At 39.2% G+C, this 21,618-nt stretch overlaps 1 protein-coding gene across 8 annotated transcripts in view; it reads left to right on the forward strand.

The window, feature by feature from the left end:
- Positions 1-21,618, forward strand: part of LOC116842199 (TWiK family of potassium channels protein 7) — a 97,500-nt gene that overhangs the window by 26,387 nt on the left and 49,495 nt on the right. For all 8 annotated transcript variants that reach the window (XM_032811043.1, XM_032811049.1, XM_032811046.1 and 5 more), the window contains 4 exons: positions 16,328-16,484; positions 16,748-16,832; positions 18,676-18,887; positions 19,822-20,006. In XM_032811043.1, coding sequence (XP_032666934.1) covers positions 16,328-16,484; positions 16,748-16,832; positions 18,676-18,887; positions 19,822-20,006 — 639 coding nt within the window. The remainder of the gene's footprint in view (positions 1-16,327; positions 16,485-16,747; positions 16,833-18,675; positions 18,888-19,821; positions 20,007-21,618) is intronic.

A 21,618-nucleotide genomic window follows, 5' to 3' on the forward strand; every position in this document is an offset into this window, starting at 1 on the left:
ATGCCAGAGAGAGAGAGAGAGAGAGAGAGAGAGAGAGAGAGAGAGAGAGAGAGAGAGAATAGGGTAGAGTTTATTATCCCATGGGATCCAAATATTCCCTTAGATACACAAAAAGAGAAAGCAAACACGGCTAAAAGCTGAATGCTAGTACAAAGATATCAGAAAGAAATTGTAATGACAATGCGCAGTATGGACGAGTATTGTATGTAATGCAAATAACTATATACAGGATGTCCGGTAACACACAAAGAAGACGCGATGTGTAGATTAGAAAAGAACAAAATGAACAAAAAGATCTTTTACCATTTTTCGCAGATCCACGTAAAATTTGGAGCTATTAATTAAAGAAGATTGGCGAACAATCATGTGCGGCGCTCGCCGTCGTGTGTGTTTGTAGATTAGATCGGACTGCACAAAAATGATCTCTATGATTATTTCGAAAATAATCGTAGGTTTTTAACTGTTAATTGTGGAGGACATTGGTGCACTATCGTCGCGATTATCCGCCAATCTTCTTTCATGATTAATTCAAAATTCTACGTATTACTTGCAAAATGGTAGAGGCCCTTTTTTGTTCAGTATAAACACACGACGACAGGTGTAGCTATCACAACTGCCGTATCGCGCACGATTATTCGCTAATCTTCTGTAATTAATAACTCAAAATTTTACTAAATTTACTTTTAATTTTTTTTGGTTTTTCGCAAAATGATAGAGGAATTTCTTGTTTATTTTGACCTAATCTATCTGCACACCGCGCTTCTGACGCGAGCTACTGGACACTGTATAAAGCATAGTAAAAGTAAATTACTAATTAAAGGAATAATGCAGTAGAGAGGGTGGGAAGAAGAGTTAGAAAGGAAAAGAGGGAAAGAGAGAAAGAGAGAGAAAGAGAGTGAGACAGCCGGAGTTAACAGACTGTGTTAACTCGTCGGTTAATCGGATCGCTTCCTGAATCGGAAACGTGCGAGCGAGGTATGGTGCGAATAAATACAAAATAAAAAAGGAAACGAATGAAGGGAGGTATGGCGCTTTCGTAACGGCGGAGAGCAAATGCATTCTATATCCGGGCGCGCCGGGTTGCGTGCCGGTGAAAAACATTGTATGTGCAAAACGGCCGGAAAGTCAAATGTCAACGGCGGGATGTAAAGCTCGTCGATAAACTTGGGACTCGTTCTGTTCGCGCCGTTGCTCACCGCGTGTCGAAAGCTTCCTCTCGTTGTCTCTTTCTCTCTCTCTCTCTTTCTCTCTCTCTCTCTCTTTCTCTCTCTCTCTCTCTTTCGCTCTCCCCCTCCTTTTCCTCCCCTGCTGCTGCAGTTTTTGACGCATCAGCCGTTGCACTCAATTACTTTTACGTGCCGTGAATTTCGGTCATATTTTAGCACGTGCCAAGCGCGTCCGTTCCGAAATCTTCTCGCGGAAATTGATGGGAGGGCACGGCGGGGTCAATATCTGCGGTCCCATCGCAATTTTCCTATGTTAGAGGACCACACGGAAATCCTGCCCAAACACAACTTGTAATACGGCCCGCGTATCTCCTTTTTCCCCCTCTCTCTGTCTCTCGCGATCGGAAACGGCTCATAAATGCCACTTTCAAGTGAGCGAACAGTTTGCGCGGAATAATGGTCCATATTTCCGCGTGTCCCTCATTATTCTCTTCGTGTTCAGTGCAGAAAGAGAGAGAAAGAAAGAGATCGGCACATAAAGATGTCCATCCTCTTTTCACCGAATACTGTTTAATAGTCTTGTACTAAGAAGATTTTTCTGAGGAACCTTGCGCGTTACATGCCACAAATTTGAAACTATCGTGGAGAATTCGCGAGAGACCTTTGTCTCTCGTGGTAAGACGGAGAGGTCGGATTTAATTCTCGACCGTGCCGTAACTAGTCGCGCAACCTTCGCCAACGGCCATATTTTGTTGCTTATTGCGTTCTCGTCTTTGAACCGTAGTCAAACCTCCGTCGCGATGAAACACGAATGAGAAGTTTCCATCGCCGTAGGTACCTCGTGCCTTGCATTTTGAAATAAAATTTTATCCTTCGAGACGAGATCTCTCTTCTCCTCTCTCCCGCTCTGTCTCCCTCACTTTTGCTCTTTGAATAAGAGACGACACGGTGTGCATAAAAGTCGCAATAAAAACGGTAACGTATCGGAATTTTTGATACAGAGATACTCAGTCGCGCTTTCGTAGGAAGTCATGGAAATGCTGCAAAGCGGAGAAACTTCCAGGACTGCCGTCATTGAAAGGCACGCGTGGAAGCGTGTGCGTTACAGCCTAAAGGGAAAGAGCGATTTCTTTCTAGTCAGTGCGTAGCAATTCTGATTACTTACTAGTTTCTGGCCAGTTTAGGCAACTCTTTCGCTTCGTCAGTAGACAGTAAAATTAGTCAGTACACTGAGAAATTATTTCATAAGAAATTAACAAAAGAAACAAAAGGATTTCTGATCAAAATACCGGTTTTGTATCCCATTAAGAAACATCTAATGAAAAATATCGATTTATAATTTTTTGATCGGTTTATCTAATAAAATGATATTATGATTGAAAATATCCAATTAAATTTAATCGAATATTCTGATCAGATATCAAAATTCATAGATATTTCAAATTCGTTCTATTGAGATGGTTATAGTTTGATTTTTAATTACCATTTTTTCTTACCTAGTTTTTGTGTGGCCAATATTTCCCGAGTTTTTGTTAAACAGAGAAATTATCCAGCATACTTTTTTATTGTTTAATTTTTGGTCAGCAACTGATCAAGATATATTGGTCAATATTTTCTTGTTCAGTGTTTCTAAACAGTTAATTTGTCTAATAAATCCTAATCAGTAAAAACTGACCAGTTTCTGGCCAGTGATCAATTTTGTCTGGAAATTTTTCTACTTGGAGGCTTCTAAATGAATGCCGGGTTACCCTCATCGCGAAAACGTTACTCGAATGCGTCGTCGTTGTCTTTTTTCCCGTCCGTTACGGCGAATTAAAGTCATCGTCGATAATTCATCGTTGGCCGGCGCTCGCGCGCTTTTGGCGCTGGAACTTTGACGCACGCTGAAAAATGATGCGAATTAATTGTTATCATTTCGCGCCGCCACGGCTGTTAGTTTTTCGGCTGTGGGCGGCTCTATGACGAGCCCGCTGAAATGAATCGCGCGTCTGTAAGCCACGGCGAAAAAACCGCCGGGACAGAGAAGAAAACCGTCCGCCGCGTCCTGAATTTAGGTCCGGATTTAATATTTTAGCATGGCGAAAAAAGTGTCGTATCATTTTTACATCATCGCTTTTATCGCGCCGATCAAAAAAGGACAGATAATCGGGATAAACTTTTAATATTTCAGCGTATTTTCGTGCAGCATGTGCCGGGATTTCCAATCACGATTTTGGAAATACACTCGATATGATCGTATTTCAGTGGGAAGTGTGTTTTCGCGATTGCAGAATTCGAGTCAAATTCCCGAGGAGAGGGAAACCTGACGAGGTCCGATTTCGCTGCTCTCTCTCTCTCTCTCCCCCTCCCTCCCTCTGCCTGATCTCTGTGTCTGATCCGTAACTCCGAAAGAGTTTATTATCTTAAAGTGAACTAGCAAAAATGTTTTTGATTGAATCAGTAAAAGAAGCAAATCACCGCAGTGAATATATATTGATACTAATTTCCAATGGTAGCACTTCCACATTGAGAGAAAAATATCTAAAAAGTAGTAAATATTTTTCTGGTAGGTATTGATACTTAAATTTAATTCTTTAATTCAAATAAGATAAAAACAATTGCTTTCATTTAAAAGTTAAAATTTTTTTAGTTTTAATAAAACGTATATTTTCATATATGTATATATAATGTATATCTCTTTTATATATCTGAAAAAATATTTTATAAGTTTATACTATAAAAATAAATACGTTATATATATATATATATATATACATATATATACATGTGTGTGTGTACATATGTATTTATAAACATATATATATATATATATATATGTGTATATAAATATATATGTACACACACACATATATATATATGTATATATATATATATATATATATATATATATATATATATATATATATATATATATATATATATATATATATATATACATGTGTGTGTGTACATATGTATTTATAAACATATATATATATATATATATATATATATACCCACCAAATAAATATTTACTATTTTTAAATATGCTTTCTTTAAGTGTATTGTATTATTTTATTTTATATTTTACTGTTTTTGACCAGTGAAAGTAAAATTTCACTGCATAACCTGCAATACATAAATTCTCTACGCGAAATTAAACTTTTTTGCATTTCTGGCGATAGTATTAATGGTTCCCATGCGATTCGCGTGTAATGACTCTGTCTAAGTTTGCAGACTGCATTGATAATGGGAACAGTCGCCACCATTATCTGATTCTTTTAGCGAGATTTTACCGCGATCACAATGCTGTACTTATAGCTGAACCACCAGTTACAAGCGTAGCATTTCAGTGAAGAACATTTCAGTGAAGGATAATTGTACTTTGGAGAGACAGTAGCTTCGCGTGAGAGATCCTTTGTTTTCCCATTTTTCCGTGACTATGCGAGGTCATCGGTGCCTCGGTATTTGCATGGAAGGAAACTCGACCGCTATATCGCGTCATGTATACTTCTCAACTCAAAGTCGGTCGTTTCGCAACACCCCATATGCGCGGAATAGTTTCATCCACTAGCGTGCGTCGGGTCGTAACATGACGTTAATTTTCGCGTGCATGGTCCATTATCACCGCTTCCATTTCCGACTTTGGAACAAGCGCGCGCGTCACATTGAGAGAGAAAGAGAAAGAGAGAGAGAGAGCGAGAGAGAGATAGATAGAGAGAGAGAGAGAGTGAGAGAGAGAGAGAGAGAGAGAGGGAGAAAGAGAGAGAGAGAGAGAGCGTGTGTGTGTCAAGCAGACTTGGTCGAAAAGTTGCGCGGTGAACTTCGTGTTTTCGCGGGCCGAGGCGAAGACGAGAAACGTCTGCACGAATATACGCGTATATTGTTGATATTTTCGCGAAACCTTGAGAATGTCGTACGAGAATTTCGACACAATTCCTTACTTATACGGCGCGTGCATTAACGCTTTGGGAAAAACGCGCCGGGGAGAACGTTATTTTAATAATCGCACTCTCTATTTTTCCATCCTCGCTTGCGCTTGCAAGCAAAAGAGACGAACAGAATTCGAGGAGGGGGGTTTAAAAAGTAAGTGTATCTATTTAATAGACACGCTGTTTGTTCAGAGACCTCTTCCTCCCTTTCTCTCTCTCTCTCTCTCTCTCTCTCTCTCTATCCAATCTGAATTTCTTCTGTCTTTTTAACTTCACAGCTCCATACAACGGCGCGAAGTAAAATGGAGTTCGCGGCGCCCGCGGAAGTAACGTCTTCATTTGTGGCCGCTCAAAGAGCGAAGGAGCATAGAACTGTCTGACAGATTTTAGCCGTCCTCTAGCGGTACAATGTACCGCTACATAAAAATATCACAATTTGCGGAGTACTTTAATATTTCTCCCGCGTGTACAACAGACAGGACTTGCGTTCTCCTTATCTCGCGCCAGACGAGCGCTTTTCTTTCCTTTCTTGTCGTTACGTTCGACCACGAAGAAGCAACAATAGTGACGACAGTAACATGTGCAACGACAAAACTTGAGCCGAAACGTTTTTCCTCGCCTCGCCCTACATTGAAAAAAAAGAATTTGGTTGTCAAAAATTTGGTTAAAATAGGATCAAGCAAATGTTTGGTAACTGCAATCAAAAAATTTAATTGTTGTTTGCTTTGCTTAGTGACTAAGTAAATATATTACTGAGAAAACATAGCAAAATAACGACAATTAAATTTTTTTGTTGTAATTACCAAATATTTAGTTGATCTTATTTTAACTAAATTTTGGTTTTGTCGATCAAATCCTCTCAGTGTACTAAATATTATTCATTAAATACCTCGTGTGCGTGTCGAATCGTCGAGAAGTCTCCGTACTGTGTTTACACAACGTCTTTCGCGTAAGTTTAATAACGTAATCATCACTAGGATGCGAATCTCTCTCTCTCTCTCTCTCTCTCTCTCTCTCTCTCTCTCTCTCTAAACCGCGGATGCTCTCTCTGGCGACCGTCGCGGTAGTATTCGTTGTATATATTTTTTCTCCGTTCTCGTGATCAATGGAGTTTCGAAAAAGGAAATGGAATTAAAAAATCACATCAACCAGCTGCGATATCTCCCGATTGGATTAACAAAATCGACACGTCGTCTCGTCCGCTCGGGTTTATTAAAAAAATGACGCCAAAAAATCAGTTGCGAGAGGGTCCGCGAATGACGACCCGCCGCTTGTTCGACACACGGGAAAATCTCCCTTTCTCTTTTTTACACACACACACACACACACACACACGCATAACACATGCGCACGCAGCACTTTCCGCCGCGTAGCGTTTTTGGGCGCCGCATCGAGAGCGATTTCGTGCGACCGACCCGCGTCGCTATGCACCGCGAATTTCGGGAAGGATTTTGATGGACGGTGCGCGCGCAAAACGGCGCAATGCCGTCTCCGCTCGCGCGCGAACGCGAGCAAAACCCCCGACGCGGTATTAAATATATTCCCGGATAAAATGTTATACGGCTGACCGCTGCTTGTTCTGCACTGAAAGGAGAGTCCTGCAATAGCTAACAAATGAATTTGATTGAATGCAACATTTGATGATTAGTATCAAACACGGTAATAATTAGCAATCGTCTGGCAATAATTACCAAATGATTAGTAAAGCAAATTTTTCATTTGGTTGAGTTAATTAAAGTTGTTCGGTAAATAGCAGCAAATAATTTGGTAATAATTACTAAGTAGCTTGACTTTATCGAAGTATCTGAACATTTTGTGTATTTATCACACAATGTGGTAAGTACTACTAAGCAATAAGTTTAACAAAATTGTTTGGTGGGAAATACCACACAAATTGGTAACAGTCGCCAAGTTTCAGCAACAGATATCAAGATTATTTGTTAATATCTATCAGATTATTTAATTATACCCACTTATATGTGTTTAGTTGAAACTATTTCACCAAAGTGTCTAATAACTATTATCTAGGTTTGATGGTTATTGCCAAACCTTTTTACAGTATACTTATTTGCACGGCATTGCTGTGTCTTGGAGAAACTCGTGAGATGATTCGGTTTCGAGTTTTCTTACACTTAGAAAAGCCGTGAATTTTCATCAAAGTTTCATTTAACGTTTGTGACGTTAAGGATTTATATAATCCAAATAAAAATTATTATAATTTTAAAAACAAATACTTTAAAGACAATTAATTTTTACGTTAAATATAAAGAGGAATTGCGAGTCCAAGATAAAGCGCATTACTATCACAAAAATGCTAGACTTCAAATTTGTACTTGAAGATACAAAATAAATCTGTGCACTGAGATGTGCACATGAATGAAAAAGGTTTGCTATCACACATGAAAACTTTGCTAGTCTGGTAAATCTATAGTCGTAATATACAGACAGCCAATTTGCAATGCTGCAGTAATTAAATCGCAAAGTTACTCAAAGAAATGACTTTATAATATCAAATCTCAGTAATTGATTCGGACTTGGCTAAAAAGTTAATCGTTTCGCTGTCATTGCTAAGAATTAGGTATCATAAGATACATTTGCTGTGAGGTACGAATTTATTAGCTAAAATTAGAAGCGCACATTTGTTCGAGCAGCTAAGAAAGTGGCAGCTATTTCTAAACGTCTCACGCGCGCGTGAATCTCGAGCATTCAACTCTGTAAGGAATTAATAGAGCTCGTGTGTTAATACTTCCCGTGTTAATATTTCTTTTTACTGTTTATCAAAGGGAATGATATATTAACGGACTTCATTTTAAAAAAAGTAGCTGCTTCAGCAACGGAAATTAACAACTGAAGCAAAGATGCAGATTGAATCGTCTGGAATATTCTGCAAATTTTCGAATATAATAATATATTGAAAATGTAAATACATAAAGACAGATACGATTTATATTAATGTATTATATCACAAACTATAATATATACGGTTATTAATGCGAAATGTAAAATTTAAATTGCAAATAATGCATAATAACATATTTCTCATTAAAGAATTAGTTGCTCTAACAAACAGAGGTTAACAATTGAAGTGAAGATGCACATTGAAATGTTTGGAATATTTACTCTGCAAGCGTTCGAATAACATAATAATATATTGAAAATGTATAAAGATAAATGCAATTTATATCAATGTATTCAAAGTATAATATGTACAGTTAATATGAAATAGAAAACTTAAATTGCATAATGCATAATAACATATTTCATTACGACTATATTTGTATATTCAGATTTAATGAGCGTGCACTACTCCATAGAGCAAACAAAAATATTTCTTCACTATCTACTGGACCGGTGCATGATTTGTTTGGCAAAATTAATGAAATTGTTTTGCAAATTTTAATTAGCTCTAAGTACCAAACAATTTGTTGAAACTAAGATAACATCAACAAAAGTAGCTTGATCATCGCATCCATACATAATCTTGGCTGCATTAACAAATCCGCTTAGTTATAACGTTTAATTTCACTCAGGAAATTACAGATTTGTTGAATCAACTGTTTCTTTCTATACAAAAATACAGATTCATATTCAAATACACAAACTACTCTGGAATCTCTCTTTTATATTCCACGGGGTTGAAAGAATACACGCCGAAAGGAAGCAACGTGAGGGCCTAATTTATTAGACGTCCAGTTTGAACTCTTTTACGTCACGGTTCATTTAAAACGATAAATCGCGACAACAAGGGCAACAACGGTACATTAAACGCGAAAGGGACGAAAGGGTATAAAAAAGTAGTCGGATATAAAAAGTTAGTAAGCTCACACAAAACTCCAATGTAGCATGGTCGTTTTGTTAAATATCTCATCAAGCGAACGTGCGTTATCAATTCCCGTAAAGTTTCCCTGCCGTGAAGTCTGCGGAGCCTTCTCTCTCGGGAGGTTCCGTCTACGTTGTGTGAGTTAAACCGACAATGAAGGGGTTGGCATCGACAGGTCGCGGACGCACCGCAAATTTCGCAAAACGATCCGGACGCGATTTACCGTCCGCACGATTTTCGGGCTCTTCGCGCGAGGAGGAACGGTTCGCGCCGTAAAACGTCTCCGGTATTTGCAGAGCCCGCGAGGGCTGCCCGAACGTTCGTTTACTGCCGGTTTTACGGTTGCATTTACAGTCGGCCGCGTCGGCCGTCGTTTTATCGTCTCTAAAAAGACGCGCGCGTGCGCGCGACTGAGCGCGACTGGATGCCGTCGTAAATTATTGTTTGCGGCTGTCGATTTTCGGGAATTAACGAGATCGGCATCTCAAAGTGTTGAGGATACTTGGATCCGTATTAATAGTCTTTACTTCAAACTCGTCTCAAGCGAAAGACTCAGATTTCAATTCAGAATTAGATAAGGGATTGTCAGTTGAATCGCAATTACAGAAGAGAAATGTCACATTTATCATAATTCAATTGAAAAATTTGGGTCTGGCTCTGAATAAAAATCTAAGCAGGAGAGACTAGGGGTAGACGCTCTAAATTTTAGAGTTTCAAAGTTACAAGTTCTCAAGCAATTAATTGTTATGACTGATTATGTAAACAGAGCACCGCAATCTTTTCTCTGTGTAGAGGAGACTTCGTGTAGGGGCTAGATGTCCTATATTTTAGAATTCCGGAGTTACAATTTCTCAGGCAACTAATTTTTGTAACTGACTGTATAAACATGATATAGATAACTTTTTTCTATGTATTAATGCTCGCCACGATCTTTTAACGTTAACCGTATATTTTGCCTAATAATTAAAATACGTACATATAGCAACATAGCTATTTAGTCCTGATATAGGACTAGTTACTGGGTAAGTTGTTCAGTGTAGGATAAAAAAGGCCACGAATAAACTCCTGACTAGCAGTTCCAGAGTCTCCGCGAAAGGTTTCCAGTCTTCCTGCCAATTCTTAAATATGAGCCAACTTTACCTTATCCGCCCATATGTTCGATTTCAATCATTTTATGAATAAAAATTTCATTTATATTAGCAGAAACAGTATATTATAAACTTGCAGGAAATTTTATTCTAGCTAGTAATACATCGCTTAATTTTATTCAATCACAGTAGAGAATATTAATAGAAAGTTTTGAGAGACTCGAAAATGTACTAATTACTAAATTAGTTTGTTCTATTTTTTAACTGTACTATTATTCCGATTTTAATGAAATCCAGAGAAAAGTATTTGTATTCTAAAAAGACCATTTCACGATTCTCTGCTCACTATTCCTCTCAAAATAAATACTAAGAATAAACACATGAGCAACATATTCCTGGGGCCATACAACCCCAGCTCATCTGAGACAAGTTTCAAGTAACAACTATTAACCTTTCGGGCGTACACCGCGTCAAATTGTCCCAATGTAATGTTTTCAATTGCATGTATTATCGAAAAGTTTAACGAAAAAAACAAAGAAATACTTTTTGAAGCTAAAAAGTGATATTTTTATGGAATATCGTTAGTTTAAAAAAAAAAAGCATCATTCAATAGATGAAAATTATGATTGAAGTTAATAATCGTTGAGAAAAGTACTTTTTTCTTGTCCATACAAGTCCATACAATTTTTGTTCTTTAATATTAAAGAAAATCTCTTCAGGATTTTGCAGTCAAAGTAAATAAGCTTCAAAACTGCTATTTTGGATTTTTCGTTTTGTTTTAAAAAATTACATTTATTTTGGGGTATAAAATTGGATGTTTTTCGGCCAACGTGCGATTGTCATAGCTGCCACACGTACAATTGGGGACTAAAAGGTTTTCCGTAATTTTTAGAATGAGTTTGTGAATTTCGCATTTTTTCCAATGAAAGAATTCGTTTTCCACTGGCAAAACGTTTTCGTTGGTCAAAAAGGATAAGTTCACAAACTCACTCCAAAAATTACGGACAAAACAAACTTTTAGTCCCGGACGTGTGGCAGCTACGACAATTTTCGCACGTCGGGCGAAAAACACCCAATTTTATACCCCAGAATAAATGCAGTATCTGAAAAAAACGAAAAATCCAATATAGCAGTTATGAAGCTAATGACTTTGATTACAAAATTCTGAAGGAATTTTCATTAATATTCAAAAGCAAAAATTTACTAAAGCAAGCTCGGATCGAAGCAGTTATGGTACTTTGAGAGCGAGGATAGATTATAGCGTCTTGCGCTCAAAACTAGTACATGCTTCAAGTTGTTTTGCTCGAAAAAAAATCGGGTCAAAATTATCCGGTGTGCGTCGGAAGAGTTAATATGGGCCTTGGACTGCGTCTCGTAAAATACGCGCGCAGGTCATATTATGTAGACTATACGTGAACTAAAAAATGCGTGCATACGTGCGTATTACGGAACGCAGCCTTAGGCGCGTGTCGCGGACAACAAAATGTAGACTGAGTTCGCTCGGATCGGCGGACGAGACGCGACACGGCGCGCAAAACTTTTAATCAATTTCGCATCTGACTTAATAAAGCTTGCGTGGATAAAACGGGTAAAACGCGAAATTCGTACGGAAATGTGAAACGAGACGCCAGCGAAAAGCGCAGCCGCGTGTGTCTCGCTTTGGTGTCCTCTGGAGACGGATCTTGGAAAAAGGTACCTCCGGGAGACGTTTCGTTGAGCGAGCGCGATCCGCAAAGTAAATCCTAGATATAAATCATTGAAAAATTTACGAAAAAGGAGATTACGCGTTTACGTGACTTCAGACGTGATCTAATATCGAGGGTGGAGGACATGTGCGCATGCGCGCACGCGAGTTGCAGGAGTCGCACGATTCGCCGCGTAAATTACTTTCCTGTGTCGCATAAATTACTCTTCCACGAAATTGCGTTTTTATTGCCGAGCGAAGCCCGCGCGTCCGGGGGAACTTTTAATTTTTATCAAAATGTAAATTGTACATCGCGCGCGAGCGCGGACGGCCGCTGGCCATTTGTTTACCGTGAGGCCGCTAAGAATTGCATTCGACCGGACGGGACTGTTGCAGTTTTTCGAGACTGCGCCAGAGGAAAAGAGAGAGTAGAGAAGGAGAGAGGGAGGGAGAAAGATAGAAAAAGGGAGAGAGGAAGATAGAGAGGAAAAGGGTGGAGAGGGAAGAGAGAGAGAGGGAGAGAGAGAGAGGGAGGAGGATAGAGGAAGAGAAAGGGAGAGGACAAGAGAAAAAGAGAGAGACGGGTCGGGATACTTTAAAAATGAAGCCGGCCGTTTCGCATGCGACGGAAGTTCGACGTGCACAGAGGTTTTCGCGGGGAAATCACGCTGAATGCATATCCCCATTGTGTCTCCCTTTTATACTTCTCTATTTCGCGCGTGTCGGTACGTGTACGTGTGTGTATGTGTATACATATACGCGTGGAAAAAAAAAGTTAGACGAGTTTTTTTCACGACGACTTTCGCTTGATTACAAAGCGCGCGGCCCGGTTCGCCCCTGATATCGCACATCGATTCGAGTTTTTTTTTGGCATCGAACTGAAGCTCGCTGCCTTCTCCCTTGTTTAAAAGGAGAGGGAGTGATTTGTCGGAGGGGAAGGTTAACAAATGACTAAAAGCTAGAAGTCGAAATCGCAAAGGAAACGCTCGTCGTTTCGCGGAGTGCGATCGACCATTGCTAATGAGCATATATTCCGACCAGAAATTTTCAGGGGATCAGATAAAAATACCTGGATATTAATAACACTGAACTGGTATCTAATTCTGAATATTCGTATGTAATATCTGAACTTTCAGTGTAGAATATATGTACGCTCGTGCACAACGATTCGTCCCGTCCTTGATAAAGAGGGTAAATCCAAAAGATGCCCATCTTGTTCTAACCTGTTCTAACTAGGACAATACTCACGTAGAAACAATATCAAACTATTACAAATTGAAACATGATTAGCTGGCATAACACGAGCTAAAATCGAAATTATTTGTTTTATCAAAATCTGAATTCTATTTCGCAATTATTTATACTAGTACTAGTCTGATACAGGCATGTGATGATTCCTCCGTATAGAACAAGGTAGATATCTTTTAGACAATCGTTGCCCAAGGATATACATATACCGCTTGGCCGCACGTCGCAAAAGGGACGAAGGACACTATTTATTCGTTGAGCTGAGAAGTTCTCCCTCATGCTGCTTATTCAACGGACCTGGCCCCTTCAGATTGCCATCTATTCCGATCGCTTTAACACCACCTGGCTGATATACACTTTAAAAGCGTGGAAGAGATCCGAAAATGTGTCGACGATTTCATCGATGCAAAGCCGCCGTATTTTTTTTAAAAGGGGATTCGTCAGCTAGCCGATAAATGAAGAAAAGTATTAGAAAATAATGGCTAATGTACGGAGTGATTCAGGACCACTGTGATAAACTCTGAGGAACGATAGATCTCGCAGAGAAAACCATTTTCTGTCAAGCAATCCGTATCTTCTGAATGCGTCGTTCAGAAGTTATGTTTGGGGTGTGTCGTGATCAGCGCGATTGCCTGACTCAACGCCCATTGATATTTTTCTTTAAGAACATATGAAGAGTGTCATGTACGCCATCTCAATTGACACCAGAGAAGAACTCTTCGCGTATTTCTTATTATTATGATAGACTCATCATAGATCCACTTATAATTAGGGTCCTAATGTATTCCCTCCCTGATGAGAAAAAAGTACTTAAGAAATAAAAAAATATGTGAGATACTAATAACATATTTATTCATGCTAAAATAAAATATTTTGCAAATGAGAAAATAGATGTTTTCTTAAAAATCTCAGCTTTTCACGAAAGTAATTGTTTATTCTATTTAAATAAAAGAATTAAGTAAGAGAGAGTATGTCACTGGTACGCCCACCAAAAAAATATATATTATTTTTTAGCAATCTTTTATTTCTCAATGTAGAACTCGATTTATTATCTTACACAAACCTGATAACTAATTAGGATCAACCCATGACTATAGGATAAAGTTATAATCGGGATTGTGTGTCGGTAAGACGCGGCTTTCCCGCGGAAAAATTGACAGCAGGTCGTGTATATTGGCGACGATATTGGGTTAATGTCGGGATGACATAGGCAGTCGTTAAGACACCGTGATTGAATGATCAGAGTTTTTACGGCTTTGAAACAACCGTGTCGCGGCACGGTTTCGCGAGACGCTAATGCGACAAAATTAGGCGTCGGCGCGAATTTTTGCCGTCGAGTTCGGATTTCACTGACATTTATCAGCTATGTAGGTTAAACCCTTTTTCCCACCGACAAAGAGGGTTTACGTGGTGTAACCGCGTCGTCGGGCGTCGCGTGATAAAACCGACGTTAACACACTCATACACACTCGAACACACGCACACACACTTCGGACGCGCTGGAATTTATTATCGCCGCGGGGATCAATCGGATATTCATAATAACGTCACGGCGTAATTTTATATTTTACAACGGTCCAATCGAGCGTGAGCGAGATGTTCTTGCATGCTCGACACTCGTGATTGGTCCACCTGGTCTTCTCTCCCGACGTGTTACCGTCGCACCGTTCGCTGTAAAAAAAATCGAACTCGATGCACCGTGCCAGGTCTCTCCGCTACCGCGGAAAATCACTTTTCCAACGCTAGGGACACGCGTTTTTTCTTCCCACGCTCGTGTTCGACGAACTTTACGAGCGCGCATCCTCTCTCGCCGTTCCGCGGGTAGCTGCTTCCTCCTACGCATCTCTTCTTCTCTTTTTCTCTCCCCCATTTCGTTCTTGTTTCCTCTTTTGTTTAAAGACCCCTGTTCGTTCGGTTTTATGAAGCGCACTCCGTCGTCTTACCGTAAGAAAAGAGAAATATGAATGTCCAAGTGAGTACGCCGCTGTTGTTTACGGGAACTCTCACGAGGCGAGGCTGCAACTTTTAAGACCACTCGCCACTCACAGGTTGGATTCTCGCGGATATATACCGCTCGTTAAGACACCGTGATTGAATTATCAGGTCGTTCGTTAACGGCGATCGTTGCGAAGGTATCGACGCGTATAGCGAAACCATATCACCACGACAACAGTGGCGAGAGAGCTAGCCGTCCGCGAAATTAACTTCACTCCGTGGCACTATGGAGGGAGAATCTCCTGGGACAAGGTGTCGACGTTATTCCGTTTCCATCTCGAGGTACACGGACATAATTTCTAAGATAAAATAATACGACGGAGGCGGAATCGTTAAATGTTAACTGCGATCTGCAATAACGTTACAGTTCGCCAAGTTCGACCCAGTAAACGACATAAGGTGCAAATACCAATACCTGGATGCCACTGATATCTAACTCTGAGCATTCTTATTGTTTTGGTTTTCAAAAATACGAATATACTTAAACTTTTAACCTAGATATATGTATATATGTCGATATATAAGGTATCCTAGATTCGTTTCGTGGAACTTTTAACATAGAATATATGTATATATATTCGATATATAAGGTATCCTAGATTCGTTTCGTGGAAACATAGAATGGATTGAGGTGAACATAAAATCCGTCTTGCGATATTTGCAACAAATCTCGAGATATTAATTAAAGAAACTTGATGAATGATCAATATAGTAGTGCGATATAGTAGATAAACTATAGTGGCGTCGTCTATCGTTGCATATTTATACATTAGATAAAACTAAACAAGAAAGTCCTCTATCATTTTATAGATGTTTAATATAAGATATTAATTAAAGGATATTTATGCATTATCGCGCACAATCATGTAACAATTTTTTTATACTAATAACTAAAAATTTACGTGGTTATTTGCGTTGATATTACTATATCAATGCAGATATAGTGATTTCAACGTAACTTATTGTTGTACCAACGCGTATGTTGTTGAATAGGTACATTATTTTTTTAATAGCCGGTGATCGTTGATTTGATCGATTCAACTGTTTTTCTCAGTGTAAGGACCAAAACAATAAAAATGTTCAGAGTTAGGTGTCAGTGTTATTAATATTGGTACCTTTACTTTATACCCGACTGGCGTTTCAGTTCGCGACTCAGCCAGCCGCGGAGTTCTCGTTTTCGCTCGGAAGGAACATTTTAATCGCGCCTTCTCGCGATGAATAATTCGTGGCTGGCTGTGCGCATGACGGCTGCTGTTGCATTGAAGCGATAAATTAATCGAAGATTAATCGATACACTCTTGCGAGACACCGACGACGACGACGACGACGACGACGACGTGTGAGATAAGAACGAGACGAAGCTCCCCAGGCTCGTCGATATAAACTCACTCGCCGCGTTCTCGTTTACTGCGCAGGCTACGGCAACATTTGTCCCAGGACGAAATGGGGCAAAGTCGTGACTATAGTATATGCGATAGTAGGAATGCCGCTTTTCCTTCTCTACCTCAGCAACATCGGCGACATCCTGGCCAGGAGCTTCAAGTGGACCTACGCCCGTTGCTGCTTGTGCAAGTAAGATCGATTCCCTTTTCTCCTCTCCCTCTCCCTCTCTCTTCTCTCTACCGGCTCTTTCTCTCTCTCTCTCTCTCTCTCTCTCTCTCTCTCTCTCTCTCTCTCTCTTCCTCTCTTACTCTCTCCTATTTCTCTCTATTCGTCTTTCTTCTTTCGCGAAAGCTTTCATCATTCGTACCAATCTTCCCCCGCTGTGTTTCTCAATGGCGTCAAATCAAAACCCGCAACCGCCGTCCGATTAATCATGATCGTGATCCTTCAAGGTGTCGGAGTAAGCCGCACGCTTCGATGAGCGTGGCTGCGTCGGAGGTGCCGAGCGATCTGGCCGCGAAAAGAAATCGATGGCAGGTAAGCGAAGGAACGCCGCGACCCGGAATTCCACATCTCCGCCTGCATTCTAACGAAGAGACGTCATGGAATACGCGAAGGGCGGAACGAAGAGCTCTCGTGAATACGGCGTTCTCGAAATTACCGTCGGAACTCCGCGGCAGATACCTGAGGTCGGGCAGCGAAGAACGCTTCTCGATACGCAAAGGCGTTTAACATGGCTCGCGAATTTCGCAAACAACATGGAAATCTTATTCTTCGCTTAAAAGGAGGTTCTGGTTCAACCGAAAAATAGGAGGCATTTACAAATTTTTTTTTTAAGAAATTAATAAAGATTTAAATTATACAGGCTCTCGGCCATACTGTTTAGCGTTGTTTTAATTGCAAGAAAATTTGTTTTTTATTTAAAAAATTACAATTCCGTCATCCGGGTTTTCTTATGCTGAACGCGTCCGTAGGTAGCAGGGAACATTACAGCTCATGTAATCATCTAAAATAGAAGGGCGAGAACATTTAGAAACTATATTAAATTGCTGGAGAATGGACCTAAATCTTTCGGAGAATTTCCAAAATTAGTATCTTTTCTAAATAAAAAAAAAATACTAAATAAAAAAAAAGAGAGGAAAAATAACATGTGACTTTAAAGTGCTGCCACTTTGTTAAATTTCAACTATATAACAAAGGTTTTTTAGCAAATTTAATGCAATTTTGAATTTTCTTGTCACATCTGTTTAAGATTATTACACGAGCTATGTTATCCATCATAATTAGAGACGTTCGATAACACTGCCTAATAATGTCAACATAGACTTTTGATCATACTATTTATTATTGTTTTAATTGCAAGAGAATTATTTTTTTATTAAAAGAAATTTATATTCCATCGTCCAGGGTTTTTGCGCTCAGCGCGGTGTCGCCAGATGACTCCAACTGGTGGACTACATTACAGCTCGTGTAATAATCTAAAACAGAGGAGCAAGAAAGTATTAAAAAAAAACTATATTAAATTTTCTGGAAGTTGAATCTGAATCTTCTGGAAATAAAAAAAAAAGAAAGGAAAGATGACATGTAACGAAGTTACATTATTTAACAAAATGAAACAATTACATTATTTGACATTACATTACATTATTTACATTAGTTACATTATTTAACAAAATGGCGGCAATTCAAAGTGTCGCTATTTTGTTAAATTTCGCTTTTTTGCATATAACAAAGATTCATCCTTCCGTAAATTTAATTCAATTTTCCAATTTTCTATCCCATTTGTTTAAGATTGTTATATTATTATATGCAATGTTGTACATCAAATGTTTCTTCATTTCTTTGAAAAAAGAAATAAAGATTCATCTACTATTATTAGAAAAATAGGTGTACACTTCCTATTTTTCTGTTCAAAGTAGGACCTCCCCTTAAGAACTCTGGAACGCTGGAAATAGACTTCGAGTTTTTACTTGTTAACTGAGGAGAATGAGTTAAATCGTTATATTTAGGAAGTCTCTTTTTAGAAAAACTGCTCCCTCTCACCGAAAGCAAGACGAGTTATTTCGTCGCGGTTACAAGCATGCGTAGGAAGAACGCGAAAATATCATTTATTTATCATCTTTATTGCGAAAAGTTCAATCTTCCCTAACGCTTCTCGTATTTCCTCCATTTTTGTTCGCTTATATCTTTCACGTTTTTGAATGCAAAGATGACCCGGTTAACAGGTCGACCGATCCGGGGACTTAATCACGAAGATACTCGATACTAGAAATTCATCGTGCTCGCGCGCGTATTTTTCCGAGGAATACGCAAGAGTGGCGCGACGGTAATTTCGGGACACCGTGTGTGAGAGCTGTTCAAACAGCATTTACATCTGCAGATGGTGAACGCGCACGACGGAGTCGGAGAGGTAGACGCCTCGAGTTTGGATCCGGAAGAAACTTCGCCAAGAGACGGCGACGATGAGAACGGCGGCGGCGGCAGCGTCGACGAGGGCGACGGCAATGACGAGGACGAAGACGGCGAGAGCGACAGCTACGATCCTCAGCACGTGACGGTGCCGTTAACTCTGTGTCTAGCTATCATGGTGGGGTGAGTTTCGCGAAATAGAGGCGGAGCAGGAGAGAGATAATCGGACTGCTAATTAACGAATGGAACGACGAGAGACACAAGAGATAAACGAATGAAAAAGAATTAATAGAAACTTAGCTGGCGGACTCATAAACTATCTCTTTCCTTCTCTCTCTCCCTCTTGATCGAGATTGGCTTTGCAACTGAATCTCTTTCCGTTCGAGATAATATTTTTATTAAGCTAAAATCTCGGAATATGAGAGGATTTCAATACGGGAATAAAATATGAATATTTGACATGTCTAAAAGGACTCGGTAGAAATATCTCTAAAGTTATGAATTCTTGCTTCTTGGGACGAAAAATTCATTTCATGATTGTTAAACTTTTCTCTCTCTTTCTTTTAAATTAAGATTTCGTTAATATATAAAATTTCGAAATATAAAGTGCAATTTTGCAATACGAAGCAACATTTCTTTTTTACATTATTATCATGGTGAATCAAAGGGAATTTAATTTGGGATATTCCGAGATATATCGGAAATGGGCTCCCAAGTCGCCGAGACTCGTTTCCTATCGCAAATAAAATATTCTGTTAAAATTCCTATTCAATACTTCGAGAATACTGAAATTCCGAAATATAAACGTAATTAATACGAGATGTCATGCTTTGGCGTTATTAGAAATACCCGACGTGAATTCCGTTCGGAAAATGATAAATTTTCGAGATCGGAAATTGACCTCGAGATCGCCGAATTCGCTCATTCCGATCCGGGTAAAAAATTCTATTGGACTGAAATTTCGAAGCGCAACTCCCCTTCGCGCCCGGAATCATACTGACTTCGTTCAGTGATCAGCTCGCGCGGATGACACGGGAAAATTCCGAGAGAATCACCGGTTCACGAAGCCGACTGACAGCAACTGACAGCCCTCCGCGCGTCCCTTTGCTGTCGACAGGTATATCTTGGGCGGTGCGGTTCTGTTCTCGATATGGGAGGATTGGAACTTGTTGGACGGTTCTTACTTCTGCTTCGTCTCTTTGTCGACCATAGGCTTCGGCGACTTCGTCCCGGGCGATGAGATCTACTCCGGGCAAGGCCTCGAGTTGTCTTTCATCTTCTGCTCTATGTACCTGATGCTGGGTGAGTCTTGCATGTGACACGTCGCGTTCTGTTACACTGACGGATTAGTTTAAACGCGCGCATTTAGGAGCCCGTAGCGAGAACTGCCGGTGTGTTTCCTTCAAAGAAGCTTCTCCGGACTGCCTCTTTTCCCCTTGCCCCTTGATAAATAAACTCGCGAATGCGGGTGACCGGAGGCGCTCTGTGCTACATCCGATTATTCTATGAGGAAAAAAAATACCGTGGGAGCACAGACGAGGATCGCTAATATTCGCCAAGTGTAACATGCGAAAACTCGAACTCGCTTGGCAAATGATAGAAGCGCGCGTCGAGAAATGAAAGAGCGAATATTCTAACTATCTTTTTCTATCTCTCTTACTATTTTTTTTTCGATCTCTTCTTAAAATTTTTTCAACCGTTAAACTGCAAGAAAAAATATTTATTGTGATTATTAATAACATATTTACTTAGATTTAGATTTTTTAAATAGAATAAACAATTGCTTTCATGAGAAGCAACGATTTTAGGAAAACATATGTTTTCTTATTTCAATAAAATGTATGTATAAACACACAAAACAAGAATTAATATTCAAGACTAATATCTTTTCAAAGTAATAATTATTATTTTATGTATAAATAACGAAATATAATTTTGTTAAAAGAATTTGAAAATTTTGAATTTCAACAATGATAATAATATACTCTTCCGACATTTTAATATACTTTCCGACATAATAATATACTTTCCGACTTCCTCAATCCAATATTTTGTGTTTTCTATTAATAACAATTATTCCTTAATAATAGGAATACATTTCTCTTCTCGTACACTGAGGGAAAAATTATCTTAAAATCAACAAATATTTTTTTTATGGGTGCCATTAACATATTTACTTAAATCTAAATTCTCTTTATTTAAATCAAATATTGTTTACCTGATTTAAGTGAAGTCATATAATATCCTTGCAAATAACACTACGTTTAACGCTACGTAATCTCATTTTAAGATGAACACATCAGACAAAAAGATATTTGCTGAACAAGAATGTTCTTTTTTATTAATAAGAAAAATTTGTAGGCAAATGAGAGCCAAAACGCCGATAGAAAATCGAATAATAGCAGCAGTAGGTGAAAGTTCAAACTGTACTTATTAATTTCTAATTTTTTGGTTTTATGTTCCTTTTTTCTGTACATACATATTAGTATAATAAGTTATTAGTAGTCATCAAATAAATATTTCTTATCTTTTGGAAATTTCTTCTCTCAGTGTACATTTTCGGGGTACAGAGATACCTCGAGTTCGATGTCGGATGACTGAATTCGTCACCAGAACAGGACAGACGTCAATCGCGCTGCAGATCAGAATATTCGCGATGCCTCGGCTGGCATCGTACATTTGTGTCGACGTTAATCGCGAGATGAAAATACAGTTAGACTGCCTTTGTTTTCCCGACAGATCCGATTGCCGCGGAATTTTCGGCGCGCAACGGCGCGACGCGAAGACAATCGTTGGCTAAAAAGTGATCAGCTGCTTTAAAGCCCGCAACGCGATTACACACCGGCCACGACTACGGCTCTCTGCGTGTCGCGAGCGCATTACGTTCTTTTCAATCAATGCTCGCGCAGATTTT

Source organism: Odontomachus brunneus, unplaced genomic scaffold (assembly GCF_010583005.1).
Source record: "Odontomachus brunneus isolate Ranch 3 - 2012 unplaced genomic scaffold, Obru_v1 Obru_scaffold_022, whole genome shotgun sequence".
NCBI classification, from domain to species: Eukaryota; Metazoa; Arthropoda; class Insecta; order Hymenoptera; family Formicidae; genus Odontomachus; species Odontomachus brunneus.